Source organism: Lissotriton helveticus, chromosome 11 (genome assembly GCF_964261635.1).
Source record: "Lissotriton helveticus chromosome 11, aLisHel1.1, whole genome shotgun sequence".
NCBI classification, from domain to species: domain Eukaryota; kingdom Metazoa; phylum Chordata; class Amphibia; order Caudata; family Salamandridae; genus Lissotriton; species Lissotriton helveticus.
Genome location: NC_136072.1, coordinates 1,128,033,284 through 1,128,050,953, shown reverse-complemented (window position 1 = coordinate 1,128,050,953; position 17,670 = coordinate 1,128,033,284). Strand labels below are relative to the sequence as shown.

At 45.6% G+C, this 17,670-nt stretch overlaps 1 protein-coding gene across 2 annotated transcripts in view; it reads right to left on the bottom strand.

Annotated features, from left to right (window-relative positions):
• Positions 1-17,670, bottom strand: part of PI4KA (phosphatidylinositol 4-kinase alpha) — a 517,988-nt gene that overhangs the window by 495,041 nt on the left and 5,277 nt on the right. For both annotated transcript variants that reach the window (XM_078667865.1, XM_078667866.1), the window contains exon 2: positions 9,385-9,501. In XM_078667865.1, coding sequence (XP_078523991.1) covers positions 9,385-9,501 — 117 coding nt within the window. The remainder of the gene's footprint in view (positions 1-9,384; positions 9,502-17,670) is intronic.

Below are 17,670 nucleotides of genomic sequence, written 5' to 3'. Positions count from 1 at the left end.
GTTACGGGGGAAGGAGGACAAGAGGGTGCACGAGCTTTTTCAGGCTGGATTCGTGTGCGCGAACGCGCACGTTCCGTCCTGCGCCACCCTCCCATACTCCCAGCCTAACGCGCATGCATGCACACAGACAGACACACACACACACACACACACACACACACACGCACTTACACTTACACAGACACGCAGGCACCCAGACAGGCAACCCCCTCCTCCTCCCCCACAGTCACACACGCATACACACAGACTCCAAGACGCACGCACGCACGCTCACACACATACACAGCCCGCCGCCGCGCGCGCGCACACACACATGCCCCCCCGCCCTTGCAGGCCAGCCACAAAGCGAAGCCCCACTCACCGGCACCAGGACTCTTCCTCGGCACCGTGGCGCAGGGTAGGCTCCTGCCTGCTCCGGTGCTGCAAACAATCGCGGCTCTTCCGTGGGAGGCGGGGTAGGCTCCCGCCCTCCTACTTCCTGTTTCCGGTTGTCCCGCCCGGCCTGCCTGACTTCCTGGTCGTAGGCCGGCGGCGTTGCGCGGTTGCGCTTCTGGGATGCCATGTAAGTTATGGTGAACCTGTGTTGTGCAGGCTCACATTTCGACCGGCTCTCTTAGAAATGAGGACAGCGTTCAATTCATGAAAACTCTCCTGCTGTGCTGCTACAGTATTTTGTGGTACTCGAGCGCTATGAAACAACTTTCATGCCAGCGCTACATAAACGAAAAATAAAACATCTGAAGGAGGTACCCATAAAGTCTCATGGTATGTGCTAGAATGTAAGTACAGTTGACTGTTAGATCTGCTGCTGTCAAAGGGCCCTTGCGGCGAGTTCCGTCTGGGGTGCCTGGCTCCAGGCTGCACAGGTGATTCCTGCATCCTGTGCTAATCCACGATGAAGCCACACAGGGCACCTGTCTAGCCCCCTTGGAATGTGTCTAGGCAACCATCCAGCAGAAATGTGTAAAGTCATACGCTGCAGCGAGTATTTTAAATGGGCGTCGAAGGCCCGTGTAGAGACAGACCCCTGCTGTTTGCTTTACTCTCTGTAGGCGGCACCTGGACAACGAGCCCTGTGAAGCTTCAGTCAGTGAGAGATTATTAACCCTGCAGGTATTCATGAGGACGCGGACTCAAAAGGTAACGCCCAGTCGATGCTTGAACTAGAAATCTAAAACTTTGCACAGTCATGAAAGTGGCCGTGGAATGCTTAATCGAGAGAATGCAAATAAGATCAGCTCATATAAGGCAGATGGGTAGCATAGCTGCCAAGTTTCTCGGGTCCATGCCTGACTAAATTGAGCAGTCTTGTTTTTTTTCTTAGAATTCTGGGACTTGTAGTCTTATTAGTGTGACCAGATTTGGAGAAGCATAACTGAGACATGGCAGACATTAAAGTAGCCTTCAGTTTTACTTGTATATCTGGCCTGCCCCTTTTTGCGCAGCCATGTAAATGTATGTGTATATTTATATGCGTGCGCGCGCGTGTGTGTGTGTATGTATGTATGTGTGTGTACATATATATCATCTTGGTAAATATTGTATACACGCATACACATTTATTAGCCTATGTTTACAAATAGCAACAGCTGGACCGCCACCTTGCGCCCCCTCCTTCCCACTAAGCCTCTCTTCGGTAAACACACAGTAAACTCCTCCTGTGATGCCTAGCAGAAATGTAGATTATTTCAGACCTTGGTATTGAAATTTTTTTTTGCTTTTTGGTGTTCTTTATTCCTTTTTTTCTCTCTTTTTCTTGATCTTCTACTTTACTCTCCTTTGTTTTTCTTATTCCTATTGTAAATTTTGTTCATGATAATGTCTTTCTATTTTTGGATTGATATACAACAGTTGTTTGTTCTGGATTTTTTGGAAAACCTACTTAAAGAATTGTGAAACGAAAAAAAGACTTCTAGGCGTCGGAAAGAGATCCTAGTTTTAAATTCTGCTTTGCAGGGTGACCTGACCCCTTTACTAAAAACTGGGACATGTATTAAAAATTAACAAAAGTGTCGGGACACCAGGATAGACCTTTGAAAACCGGTAATGTCCGAGGAGATCTGGGACGCCTGGTCACCCTTAGTCTTGTGTCCAGGATAAAACCTGGACTACAAGTCCAAGCATTCTAAGAAAAGAGGACTACAAGTCCCAGCATTTTAAAACGAAATACTGGGACTAGCCTATCCTACCATGCATGGACTTGGGACACCTGGCAGCTAGGTGGTAGGCCACTAGGTAGGTGACTGGCAAGACCGAGTCCTGCAGGCCAAGACTGCATGGACCAGAGCAAGGAAGGCAGCTCTGACACTCAGAGCAGCATAGCTAACACAGTGCTGTGCTGCAGAATACCAGCATAAAGTACTCGAACAACAATGACGTCTGTCTTATAAATGTCACAAAAAAAATTTAATATTTCACTTCTGTTCTTGGATTTTCGTGAAAATACAACACATATTGCATTACAAATGCTATAGGTGTCACATTTGTGAAAGTTAAAACTATTGGCATTGTAAATGACAAAGCTATTACTTTAGCTATTTTCACAACCAACACATAAATAAAAAAAAATGTAATTTACAATACCAATGGCTCAAACTTTCCTAATGCGAGACCTATTGCATTGCAAATGCTTGTTTTAAGTGTGTCTCACTTGTTCTTTACTCGAGTCTGGTCTGCGTCCTGCACCCCTTCCTTCCAAATGTACCCTCCCTTTCAGGGGCCTTGAACTCTCCGAGGAGAATGCCAAATGACTCGTATACAAAACCAAAGAAGAGACATCTCATCCACCAAGGACTGTTTTCAAAAGCTATCTATGGACGCAAGTCTTTTGGCTCCCAGACTATTCACCCAGAGACATGTCAACAGCCAAAAGCATGAGACATTACTTTCACCACCAAACACTGCACTGGCTCTTGGAGGTGCCACTGCACTGCACTCTTCACACTCCAGTCTGGTCTCCCTTATACAGGGGCAAGCGTTCACCATGCTGAGGCAAGGCAGGTTCTGGATCTCCATGCTCAGCTATTAGACACCACCGCTACTGTTCCTTGGAAGTTCATCAGTTTACACCCCTTCCAGGGCTAGAACTGCTCACAAGATCAGTGGCATTCTCCACCAATCTCACATTACACAGATTAAATTCAAGGGAGAGAAGCAATCTTTTACAGTTCTCACTCATAGTTTCATCCAAAGCCCCTAGTTGTTAGCACATGACATATCTATATATTATCATTTTTTGGTCTCGGCCTGCGTAGGCTGCCCTTGTTATGTTAGCTACTGGTGGCAGGTGGAGACAGTGTAGTAGTAGTGGTAGTTTATGAATCTGCCAATAGCATCATCATAGACAGCCTAAAAATATCAAATACACAGTCAGTCAAAAATACTTTATTCGGTTCATTACAAAAACCATAAAAGTATGCTACAAAATTAATCAGAGTCAAGACATTAATTTAAAAATGAAACATTGATTTACAATCCATTCACAACGATTTCATGTAAATATAAAAATGTACCTTATAAATACTGATTAAAAAAATATAAAACCTGCACGAAGACAATTTAAAAGAAATCAAGCGCTGACACCTAGGTCCTCAGTATACCACTATGTACAATGTGTCCAGTTAATTTTCCTCCTCAATCTCAATGCTATTGTTAGAAAATTTGCTACATTGAATATCTCCCAAGTACTATACAACAGCTGTAAATATAAAAGGGCAGGTTTAACTTGTTTAAAGCCCTTCTCCTTAATGAGGGGAATAATGAACTTTTTACGAATAGGGCACAAATGCTTACAAAAAAAGATAAAGTGCATAGTATCAAATACACATAAAAACATTAAAAAGAAATTCTTAAAACAGTGATTTGAAACATGACTCAAGTCAAATGCCAAATCAAATTTAGGCAAATTTGAAATTGTACCGTTCTATAACATTGGGATATGAGTATAAAAACACACATTAAAGCCGAGCACTTATTGTGATGTAACTTTCGATCTCTGCCACCAAGCATATATCAGTGTCAGCAGGTCGAGGACTCTAGTCCTGTAACAGACTTTTCCTCTCACCTACAGGACTGGACTGACCCCTTTAATTCCTGCTTCGCTTACGAGGCAGCCTGCCCCGCCCCTGTGATGCGGAGTCACGTGTACCAATCGGGAGCGGCTCCAGGAGAACGAAAGGCGGACACGGAAGACGCCGTCTCGCTGATGCACGGGGAGTTTGCAGCCACGAACGGAGGAAGGAGAGGAGCAGAAGCAAACCCGGAGAACGAGGCATCCGAGAACGGTGTCTCCAGAGAGTATCCGGAAAGTGCCGAGGTTCTACCGAAAGAAGGCCGGGAGGCGAGGAGCCAAGACGACACGGAGGAGCAGAAGGTCCCCCCAGAGCGAGGTCAGCAGCGGCGAGAGGACGACCCGGGAAAGCCAGGAGGCCAACGATACCGCCCATCGCCCAGCCACGCGCAGGAGGACGCGTGGCTAAGTCAGGTGCGTGGCCGTTTACGTACCTTGCTCGGGTTTAAGCAGGGAGGGACCGGGTAGCAGGGAGGAGGAAGGCAGCGTGAAGCCTCTGTTTCCACTGCACTCTCGTGGTGAAGGCCATTGATGATGGTATCTGTGTGACCCACAACCGTACTCCCTCACACCCTCACCCCATATCAGTTGTATTTGAGTGCTGTGTAGTAACAGCCACGTTTGTTTCTTTTTGTTTCATGCTGGGCGAGCTGGAAGAGGCACATCCAGGAAGAGGTCCGGATAGGGAGACTGAAGCCCAGGACAACCACCGCGTGCCCCTTTTTGTTTATGAACTGACTGTTGTGTTATCAATAAAACGACTTAGCCCTTATCTTAACCTTGGCTCTGTTCCTCCTTGTACCCAAAGGATACAATCAGGTATCTAGTTATTGTGAAAACAAGCCACTTTGTTGTATCTGACTTGAATATGCGTAAAGCTTCGGAGGGGCATGAGAAAGAAAGTAGTCGACGGGCAGGAATGATCCATTATTTCCTTAGACTTTCATACATAGGGCACAACAAAATAAAATGCTCTACGGGCTCGGGGGCAATATAACAAGATGGACACAGAGGGGATAGAGTAACTTTTGCCCAACTGCTTTTCCATGCATTTAATGGGAGAGTCCCTAATCTAAACTGTATATAAAGTGCTTGCGCCTGGGGAGGTTCAATTTTCATCCATATAAATGTCAATCTTAAAATAACTTTCAACATTTAAAAATGGAAGACTTAAAGTGCAACGTGCTACATTATCAATACAGGAGAACTCTATAAGATCCAAATATCTTTTTTTAACAATGGGGCCCTTAATTTTTGTAATAGAGTGTGGGACCTCCCATATCGTATCCAGGCCCAGCCTAAAAAGCAACTTCCTGACCCTATTGTACCAGGGTAGTTGGCCGGTCTGTCTTTGAAGGGTTAGTAGTTCCTCCACTGCTTCTTTTACATGGCTCTCTGTATTATTAGTCCAAATTCTAAACCAAAACGTCAGCGCTTTAAAAACTGCAAACTAAGTAGTGAACTTTAGCCCTAAGTCAAGGCGTTATGGCAGTATTGGAATATTGATAGGAAGATTGAGGATGGCCCTAAAAAATGTATTTTCCGCTACCTCTAGCTGTTGGACATTCTCCAAACCCCACAATTCGGCCCCATAAAAGGCTGCACCAAGGCCTTTGGACCTGTGTATTTCGAGTGTGGGCGAAAAGTTGAGCGTCTTGCCTGCTTTGCTATTACACAGTCCACATGTTGTAATGCCAGCTCACTCTTCTGAATTTGGGGAGTCTATACTAGATTATCACTAATTCTGACTCCCAGGTAGTCCTAAACATTCACCTATTCTAAATGTTGGGTACCCAATATCAATTTTCCCTTGGTGCATTTGTAAGGGTTAAAAACCATATATTTTGTTTTAGAACAGTTGATCTCAAGGCCCTGATCTTTAGATGCTTTGACAAACTTGTTTAAAACGTTATGGATGCCCATCGGGGTCTAAGAAATTAGCAGTGTGTCATCTGCGAATAGCAAAGCGGGCATGGGTCTACCTGCTAAACTTGGTGGATCAACTCCACAATCATGTAACTCTTTTATTAACCCATTGATGTACAGGGTGAAGAGAGTTGGGTCGAGCACACAACCCTGACCTACACCTTTAGAAATTACTTTGCTGTTAGAGAGACTGCTGTCAGACTTCCACCAAACTTTGGCATAATTATCATGATCTATATGGACCAGTAGGTGAAGTAAGTCACGTGGAAGTCCGAGTTCTCTGAGAGCAACCCAGAGCTTGTCGCGATCAATGGAATTGAAGGCCGTTTTAAGGTCAACAAATACGACGTTTAGGTTACCCTTCCAGATCTTCACTTCCTTCCAGATGAGCAACAAGAATCTGAACACTTGATCTAGGGTACTTGTTGATGACCTAAAGCCTGCCTGCAGTGTGAAATAACGTTATGCTCCACTACCCAGTTTTGAAGGCGTAGCAGAATTACTTTGCAAAATACTTTTTGGGAGACATCTATGAGACTTATTGGTCTGTAATTTGAGGGGTTCACTTTATCCCCTTTTTTTAAAAAATTTGAATTATTTCAGCTCATTTCCAGGTTGGGGGAATATCCCCACCATGCTGTATGGCGTTGAAGACCTTTTGGTAAAACGGGCCCCAAATATTAGGCTCTGCTTTATACAGGGCTCCTGGGAGTCTATCTAAGCCAGGCGCTTTCTCAGTCTGGAGTAGATTAATTGCTGTTGCAATTTCCTTTAAGGAGAAGCCTTCGGTGTATTCCTATGTTGGCATTAGCATGCCTTCCCCTGCTACTGCTGCAATTCCTTTCTCTGAATTGGGAAAAGCGCCACTGGATATCATGGAAGCAATAGTTGGAGAAATCGGTGTTCTGTGTTAGCCAATGGCATGCTTTGTTCTTCAGTTGAATAGTAGATTCCTTTTGGAAGCTCATAAGTGGCGAAACATTAGTTAAAATCACCACATATGGGCAACATTCTGGTTGAAGTTGGAGTGTCACATCATTACAAGTACCCACCCCAGACGGAACATCATTCGAATGTCTGTGTGGTTCTGTCCCTTTCCCGTTTGGTGGGTGGCTACTGATGTTAGGACCAGGGTAAGTACCGGGATTATACACCATGACTTTCTGCCCAGGAGGGACTTCCCGTGTATCGTGACCATTCACTTGGGCATTGGTCACAGCTAAGGGTTGTATTACATTACAATGATGATTTTCCACCATGATGTTAGACTTCCCGCTGCTTTTAACTCCTGGTTGTTCTACAGGCTTTGAACATAAAGATCTTAAGTTTATTATCTCTGCTGCTGATGTGAAGAGTGACTTTTTTTTTATATTTTCCACACTAACTTCTAAATTATTATGCCTATTCACAAAAGGTAACAAACTATTTTACATGATTTTTTTCAAACCCATTCATCAAAAGCTAGATATCTTGCGGAGATAAGACTGCAGGAAGAGATAGCACAGGATGAGAATGAGGTTCTGTTGGGGATACTAAAATAGAACTATTGCAGTCCTCACTTGGGGCCTGTTTGGCTTTTCTCTTTGATCTAGTGTTGGCAACTAATGCGGGCTCCGAGCGTTTTTGCTTCCTTTTCCTCTTAGCTGGAGGGCAGGGTATTGGAGATGTTTGACGTAGAGGCAGAGGCATCACAGTGGGGGTCAATTCCAATATGGATTGATCACCAGTCTTACTCTCTAGGTCCTTAGTCTTTGTGTGTACACTTGTGGAAGCATCCTGGATCGTACATATGGTAGAGCCCCCCTCTAAAAATAGCAGACGTTGAACTAACAGCATTTCTTTATCAATGGCTTTTGCGGCATGTGTTAGAAAGCATTCAAGGGTAGAGTTCTGAAGAGGTTTAGGGGTGATGTCCCTTCCCCCAATTTGCTTAACTTTAGCCATAATCCAGGTTATATTGGGTCACACCAAGTATCCCAATAAGTAATGCTGACGTCAGTGCAGAGTCAGCACCCTCACTTCCCTGTTGTCAGCGACTGCAAAATCAGCATAGAGTACCAGGCAGACTTACTTGGCAGTGTTGTTCTTCACAGGATGTCGCTATTACAGACAAGCCAAATCCCAATGAGAGTTAACAATGAAAAGGTATAATAAAATTAAGAACCAAGGGAGTAGGCCCAGCCCAGCCTCATCCGAAGTCAGGTGTGTGGCCCGCCCCCTTCAAGGAAGCACGTCGAGCCGGGGGACCGTGTCCCACCCCAGCTATGGAGTCGTTGTTGAGGGCTGAGAGGCAAGGCTGGATAAGGCAGAAGCAGGGGCAGAGCCACAGGTAAGTACTGCGGTTTCCCTCTGCCCCCAGGAGAGCGTCCGGTTTCCCTCTGCCCCCAGGAGAGCGTCCCGTGCTGCAGGAGTGCAGCTGCGCTTTTACGGCGTCAGGTGTGTGGCCCAGCTCCCTTTAAGGAAGCACGTCGAGCCGGGGGACCGTGTCCCACCCCAGCGAAAGCGGCATTTTTGAGGGCTGACAGGCAAGGCTGGATAAGGCAGGGGCAGCGCCAAAAGGTAAGTACTGCGGTTTCCCTCTGCCCCAGGAGAGCGCTGAGGCAGTATATCTCACCCTTTTAATTAGGGAGCAGTGAACATAGTGAAATGGTCAGATCAGTTATTTACTATAAAAAGGATGGTACCTGTGAGGTGTGACAAAGACCTGTTAAGAGGCAAGGACCTGCAGGCACTCTTTAGCGGGCCCCCATTGTTATCATAGAACATAGTAGATGCATTTGGCCTCTTGGTGGAGCAGACTAATATTCGCATTTAAAATTTGCACTAAGACTACAGGCCTTAAGTAATTATTGACACTATCTTTTCTAGGATGCCCACAACTTCTGTGTGTTCATCTGTTCAAAACCTCTTTGACTTCTGTCACAATTCGCACTGGGAAGCAGTTCCACGCAGCCACTACCTTGTTTGTAAAAAAGGACATTATATTACCTCATGACCTTTTGTACTGGGGTCAAAACTTGATGAAATACACTTTGCTCTGATTGTTAGTTCCCACCATGTCCTACCTTCTGCCTCCTGCCATAGACACTATAAAAGTGCCTGCATCTCTCGTCATTGGAATGTAGCGACAGAATTTTCTTTGCTACTTGTAACCTGTGACTTTTCAATTTGAACCCACTACTTCTGAGAAGTTAAGACCAACACATTAATTATTCAAATGTAACATAGTATCCAGCTTCCAGTACCTCTCCTATCTGACTTATTCTTTGGCAGTTCGTTCAGAGATAACACTTAGATAATGTTTAAAGGCAGTTTATATATATTGGGTATAGGATTACTACCCTCAGCACTTCCTGCGATCAGGTCACACAAAGGAAAAGTCTTATTACCTGCAAGTCTGATTCCACCAAGAAAATGCCGAGCGCAATAACAGCATCCCTGCGGCGCTCATCCAGTTGGAAAATGCCATGGAAATCCACAGGGCACATACACTGCAACTTCTGCACCTGCAAAAAGAATCAGTAGATGATATAAGAAAACAAACATCTCATTGAGATTACTGTCAAGTTCTGGACATTATGTCACAAAGGCAAGGGTTTGCAGGATGTGTGATAATGGGCATCTCGCAGCATAAATTGGGAGTTATTACGGTGTACACTGGAACATAGGACATATCTTCAGAGGGGCAAAGCGTACAGTCCATCAGAACACAACTAATACGCTCTAAACAATTAAACTTCCTTCTGAGCCATTGTGTACGGCTGGCGTTACAAAACAGAAGAATCCTTTTCCGCCTCCTCTGTTCACCTAGACTCATGAGACATTACCTATTGCAAGCACGTATAAGAAAAGTATTGCGGGACTAAAGGTCAGAGATGTCGAATTGAAGTTATTGCTCGTTTTGGAGCTGGTGATAGAAAAAAATTCTTTTAAATGTATGATCACTGATTGGGTAAGTTCACTGGGTTTAGCATGAATTTGGTGAATCTAGTATCTCAACTTTATTTTCGTGTCCAACAATTTCACTTTTATAAGGAAAGTGATATGTTTCAATTATATCGAGTTGGGTACATAAAATCAGTAGGATCTAACTTAAGTTTCATCCTAGAATTTTGATTTAACAGTAATTGAGAACAAGGTCTCTGTTAGAACTCTCCAAATTGATAAATCTTTCATAATTTCTTGGCATTAAACTAGTGTATTTGTTTTCACCCTTCCAGGCAAACCAAAGCAGATGCCCCCCCCCCCCCCCCGCCCCTTATCCCACCCATGCCCTGCAGCTCTGTCCTGTAAGACCTGAACCTCTCCAACTTCCAGAAAATCCAGTCTGCCAGCCCTTAAGCTAGGCACATCTTCCATCTCCTTCTCCCTGCCCATTTGATGCTCTTCTGTCTGCCCACCCCTTACTCCTGGGAGTCTCAGTAAGCAGTAGAAGAATCAGCAAATGTCAGCGAAGCAGTCAAACGAAGCTCAAGTTAAAAAAAAATATTGAAAGAGTTTGCCAGAGTGTGTACTTGTTGCCAATTCATGGCATCCATTGAATGATATCCGCGGTCATGCCCGGTAAAATACTGTCGCTGGCAGGATAGTGGTAACGTTTGGCAACTTGTGTGCATCCATGGCACGCTTTCCATTCGTGGAATGTTTTCCATTCCTAATGTGCTATTATGCTGGCTGATTTACAATGGTGGAAATTTTAAGCAGCCTATAAACATCAATTCATGGATCTATTGCACACCCGAATTAAAATGCTGGCCACTGTTTTTCGTGTGGTATTTTGTGTCAACTTTTAGGCATTTATGAAATGATACCCACCCCTTGCAATATGCTGGAAAATGGCTGTAGTTTCTAGAGTATTGTGGCCACACATGATATACAGCTTCCCATCTCTGGTATCACACTATTGTGGCCACACATGATATACCTTGCTCACTTTGCCACTGGATTCAAGCAAACCTGGCTGTAGACGGCTGTAACGCCAGAAATTGGTCCTAGGAAGCTTGTTTTCGGTCCAGGAAAGGCATGGTTTGGCAGTTCGGGCTGGACTGTTCCCAAGAGGCACAGGGGCAGGCTGATTTGCATATGGCCATGTATGAACTGGGGTGGCAGAGTGGGCTGAAGAACGGTGATGGATTAAACCCAGATCTGTTGACTGGGTGTGTTTGTTTGATTGGTTCAGATGCTACGTCCATCACCACCCCCTTTTGTACCACACATGATATACAGCCTTCATCTCTGGCATCATACTGTTCCAGGCAGATTTGTGATACTACCACACCTTTGTTTCAATGCAGGGTATTTCATGTGGGCTAAGTGAAATGTTCACAACTAACACATCTAAAACCACTATTTCATGATTCACTCTCTTTACATTCCTCACCTTCATTTTTTCCAACAATAGGAATTTGTTTTTGATCTCTATTCTTACCATTTCTTATTTTGCTTACAATTTCCACCTAGTCGCAACAGCCTTGGCACATCTTCCAATCAATTATATTTCTGAATAATGGCTACCACATCTTTCAAGGGTGATTCCCAATTTACCCATAACCAATCCTATATATTAGGGACAGGTGAGCATGACCATTTGGTCTCTAATAAATTCAGCATGCAAAGTTCCAAACATAAATGTTAAAGCTACTTTTTTCAACGCTGAGACGTAGCTATTGATTGCTGGACATGGCCCTTCTAAGAGGATTTCCCTGAAATGTTTTGCTTTTTCTCCTCTTGGTTTCTGCCGATTCTCTTTTCATGGCCTTAGGACTCTGAGCGCTTTCCCACTGTAATGCAATTTGAAAGTGCACGTGCCATTCCTACCCATGCTAGGAAGTGGTGCTTACTTGATTGGATTAGGTACAATACATGTGAGTACCCTGTAAAAATATACACTACATAACCAGGGCAGGTACTGCACTAGCTAATGAAGGGATGCAGCACTGATTGTGCCACTCAATGTAATGACTGTATGAGAAGCTAATATATATATATATCAAACAAACCCACTCTTCTCGAAAGAATTGCAGCGGAGGCAAGAGGGGGTTCCAAAGAATCTCTTTATTACTCAGGTGCACAGAGATATTGAGGCGGATGCATTTAGGCGATTTGAGCCTTCTTCAGCGCCATTCCCCACGAGTTCCTGAGCATAATGTTACCCACAGTCCTGCAAGCTCTGTATTTGGGCTGGCGACACAAGACTCCTCCCCCAGCTCATTCAGCTCACCTGTCGGAGTCCTGCTGTACTGTAGGCAGACTCCAACTCCCAGCATGCATCATGTTTATGCTGCCGGGCCGGTGGTTTGGGGTGCGTTTCTGGATAGTAGGTACCGGCTTTAATGTCTTTTTATTGAAGGTTGGGTTGGTAGGATTTCCTGGGAGTGCTCTGTTGTTACAAAGAGTTCCTCCGGTCCCCTCGGACTGCTAAAACCGAACAGATAGAGAAGGTGATGTGCAGGGACAGCCACGTAGCCACACGACGTCCCAGTGGAGGTAAATACCTCGCTCCGCACTCGTTTCCCCAAAGTTGCGGTGGACTCCGGATTTGCCGATCCCTCGGCACAATGTTCCCTGTATATATATATATATATATATATATATATATATATACACACACACACACATATATGTCCTCAAACAGGCGATGCTGGCATGCTGCCACTGCGCCTATGGTGCCGCCGTAGGGAGGAGTCCGCCACCTCCTCGCATATATGAGAAGAATACTCTTGTTCTCAGAATAGGAGAAAACAAGCATGGCACTCCAACGTGGATCCCCAAAAATAATTTATTCTGGGTGAGCGCTAGTCAATGCGTTTCAGTTGCCGCTTGCATCCTTGATCACGACAGGAGAGCACCTATACACATCAGTTTATATAATGGGATCAAAAACTCATATAAACTAACAAGGGTACTACTCGTACATTTCAGTTACCACTACGGGCGCCATATAGTAACATCAGATAAACAGCATAAACGTTCATTATATAATTCATTATGAAATAAATAGCGCATCAAAGCGACTAAAATAACAATGCATGCCTCGGAGTAAATGCATGCAACAATACATTAGAGAAATATAAAGTGCAAGTGAAAAATAACAAATTATTTTAGCATTTTGAACAGCACTTATGTTTCACTGATATTCACGCCCAGTGCCTAGCTTCCATAAACTGTTCATCACCACCCCCTTTTGTGAATCATTTTTGGCCACTATAGGTGTGGCAGGGTATACTCAGATATGAGTCCCTTGCTCACTGCTCCATCAGGATTCAAGCAAGCCGGGCCGACGACGGCTGTAATGCCAGAAACCGGTCCCCAGAAGCTTGTCTCCTTTCTGGTGAAGAATTGGCTTGGTAGTTTGGTCTGCCCTGTTCCCATGATGCACTGGGCCAGGGACAGACTAATTTGCATATAGCCAGGTTCTGAGCTGGGATGGGGCAGTGAGCTAAATAACGGTGATGGATCAAGCCCTGATCTTTGGACTGGGTAAGAGTGGTCTGCTTAATTCAGACACTCTGTTCATCACCACCCCCTTTTCTGAATAGCTTCCATAAACGTCATCATATAACCAAAGTGGGACGGCGCATCAGAGCAAATGGAATTATAACTATATAAACGTGCTTGTTTTCTCCTAATCTGAGAACAAGATATATTTAACAGTTTGAGGGAAGAAACAGAGACAGTCACCCACTGCCAATAACCTTAAATGTCTTCAAAATACAAGGTCCCTGTACAAAAGACATCTTTTGTGAGAAATACTGTCACTTTCGATCCCTCCAGGATGCAGTCAAGAAACGACTTAAGAAACTCTAAGATCGAGTCAAACCCACCAATAATCTCACCACTTCCACATCCATAAAATTTGATGACCCAACAATAAAAGCATAAGAGTTTCAACAAGTTTTGGACTCCAAAGTAAAATTGCATCTACATCAACAAGTCCAATATTTAACATCATTACAGCGGATTACTTAATCAAAATCATGAACACCAAACCATCAAACCACTTTTAGGACCCAATCCTGGGTAACGTTGCCAAAGACCGTTATACTCACATTCTCCCCTACTGGACATAATTGGTGAATCTCTCCCTCAGTCAAGAAACATTTCTTGACTGCCTCAACACGGGACAAGTCAGTCCCTCCTCAAAAAATCCTCCACAGATACTAATAACCTCAACAACTATCGCTCAATTTCCAAAGTGCCTTTCCTCCCAAAAATCACTGAGAAGTGTTTAGTGGAGCAGCTCACCCAACACATCAAGGAAAACCTCCTAGACAAATACCAACATAGTTTCTACCTGTACTATAGCATTGAAGCAGCTTTACTACAGGTGGTCAAGGATGCACCTCGAAACTCAGAAAACTCCTGCCTCCAGATTCTTCCTGACTTATGATTAGGCTTTGACATGCCCAACGAGAAATTGACTAAGCAGAGCACGTTGCATCATCGGGAGGGGAGAGACCACAACTCCCAGCTCCCCCTGTGAGGCCTGACGTCACCTCCCTGATTGGAGCTGCTGGAGCAGCATAAAGACTGGAGTGTGGTTCCGCAGGGCGGGACGCGGGCCAAGGGCGTGCCTGTCCATGCCTGTCGGAGGCTGGGCTTGGCCCCCCTCTAACTTCTACGCTCCCCAGTTCCAGGCCTACCATGGGAAAGAAAAGCCGCGAGCAACAGAGTAGGTAACTGTAACCTCTTTAGATACTTTTCTGGCCAGGGCAACATCGGCATTAGAAAAAGAAATTGCACTCACAGAAAGGAGACTTTCATTGAGCTCAGGGGCAGGGCAGTCATTTAATCTAGTTATTTCTCCAACTCAGGTGGGTGTAACAAAACTAGATGGGGTTGCTCTTACAGAATTGCCGGTGGTCTCTAGATCACCCCCTGAACATTCACAGCCTGCCTCTACATTTAGTGGGAAACCAATTGACCCTACCTCCGTAAATGGGAAACGAAAGAGAGGCCATGCGATACCGCCCTCCAAGTGCCCGGCCAAGATCAGAAAGGTTGCTACGCCACCAAGTTCCACATGTATAATCTCACACGGAGGATGTGTACCTGTGGTTGAAACTGCTTATACAGCATTTTGAGTGGATGAGGCATGCCTTAATACAGGTTGCATTGTTTTTATTTACACACATTAGAGTGGGCTGCTGTGAGTAGTGTCCCCAAAGACGATGCCTCAAAATACCGCACAATTTCACAATGAGGTTTGGGTGGGAGAATGGGGGTACATTTGAAAAAAATATATGGGTGCCCAGAGAATTTCATGCTTGACGATGCAGTCTCAGGAAAAAGGGCTCATTGGTCTAAATTACAATTCACCACTCTAGCGTGTGTGTGTTTGTGCGTGTGTGCTTGCCTGCCTATAACCAGACCAAATGTCAATCTGATTGCATAGTACTGACCATTTATAACTGGTCAACTGGAATGAGCGCAGGGCCTTTGGACACATTTTGATCTCTTGAGACATTTTCATAAGGCCCCAGCTCCGAAACCTTTCACGAGTCTTCCCAGATCTGACAGTGCCACAGCTACTGAAGACAAACAGATTCTCACAGACCCCCACCTCACCTCACAGACCACAAACGCACTGCAGGCGCCAGGCAGCCAAACCTCACTGTATACAGCCCACGGCAGGACCCGTCTCATACGCTCTGAAGTTAGCGGACTCGCCTTGATTTTGTCGCCTGCTTGCAGTCCTCCGTGCCGCCTGCCCTTCCAGAAGAGTGGGACAATGTCTTCTGCATGAGGCTCAGAGTCACTGGAGTGCCCGGGGGAAATGCCGACTGTCGAGGCTCACTTTCGGGGGCTCTCTCGCGTAGACAGCCACTGTCTGATGGGCCCCCAGCTCTCTCTAGCTCTGCCTGAGCTCTTGGAAAAGAAACGCAACCCAAGTCAACAAGACTCCGTGAGCGTGCACATCGGCTGTACATGCGCCCTCGCTGGCGAAAGTGAAAGTGTGGGGGACCGCGAGAAGAGACGCTGCTAACCCCGCCATACACGCTCACAACTCATGTCTCCAGAAGCGCACGTTCACAGCGCATGTCTCCAATATGTTTCCAATCTGTTTACACGCTCGTGCACCTCTCCTGTCCCACTTCGCGAAGCACAGCAACAATAAGTCTTGCTACGCGAACAGCTAGCGCTGCATCGGTAGCGAGGCCTAAAAATACAACAGAGCGCCAAAACAGCATGTTACAGTGATGAAAGTGTATAGGCCATATAATTCAGCAGAAGCGTGAGCATCATGTGCAGCTCAGTCGAAGAGCCACTGAACAGCAATTAAAAAATAGCCAAGTCCCCAATTTGCAAACAACAAGTACATTTACAGGCAGTCTTCCTTTGAGAGGAAGCTGTGGGCCACTGAGGGTGTCGCAATTCAGCAAAATCCCCCACAGCAGACTAACATAAAGAGAGAACGGGCGCCACAGGAACAGAGATGGAAAAAGGCTCTCCAAGAGCAAGGCGCAAAACGTGGCCGGAAGGGGAGGCCTGAGGGAAAATGTAAGGGGGGGGGGGCTAAGAGCCCTTACAAGAGAAGCTAGTGAGGGACAAATAAACAGAAGCAGTAAATCAAACGCTGTGTCATGAAAACACCTGTGCCGGCTCAGGCGGCCCCTGCACAGTGTTAGAATGAGCAAAAAAAAAGGTTCAATTAAACGGACTTAAATTACAGCAGTACAACACATTATTAGTTTAGACATACTGGGCAATCAGCTCCCTCAGTCACGCATGTTGCTTTGCTGGGACCTGCGTTCGTTCACCCCAGCACACACTTGCATTCACAGTATTGTCGTCTTCCTGCACCGACCAAACACAGTCTGCTGCTGTTACCCTTAAAGTTACTTTAAAGAAGAGGATGGGCATGTTCGGAAACCGGAGCCTGCGCAAAGAGAGGGATGCAGGGAGTGGTGGAAGGAAAGAAGCAGGCTCTACCGCGTACAGCTTAGCGGCCATGGTGGGAAAGAGGCTACCAAGAGATCTGTCACAGAGTTGAGTCACAGATAAGAATGCTGCTACTAAGCTAACCGGAAGATCAACATGAATGAGCAGAAGGGAAAAGGAGAAGAAACAGACACGGACTGGTTGGTGGGGAGGTGTTAAGAAACAGACATGCATTAGTGTGTACAAATTAAAAGTGCATTGCGCACTTGCGACACAATAAACTTAAGAGCAGTGCTCGATTACACTGAAGCGCTCGGTAGCAATGAAAAACAAGTCACGTGGGCATTAACTAAGTACGACGGGAGAAGAAGGTAAGAAAGGATGGGGTTTAACTAAGGTAACCGATGGGGCAAGTCTCAGGAGGAGACGAAAGTCCGAGGTGGTGGCCCAGGGCGCATGCTGTGAGGTGAGGATGTGATGCTAAGAGGCAAGGAGAGGAGGGCTAGGGGAAGGGTGGAGGCGAGGAAGGAAGGTATTGAAGGGGCAAAAGCTGAGGAGGGGAGGAGAGTGGGAAACAGAGCACTGAAGTCGGGACCGAGAGGGAAAGAGGTGAGGCCAGGACGGAAAGAGATAGAGGGTGAAAGATGCCGGGCAAGGAAGGGATGGAGAGTGGCATGAACTGAGGGGGCAAGATGTCAAGTGATGAACGGCCGCAGAGGAGAGGGAGAAAGGGCAAGAATCTAGGTCCGGCGACGTGACATATAAAGTCAAAGGACAAGCGGGGGAGAGGAAAG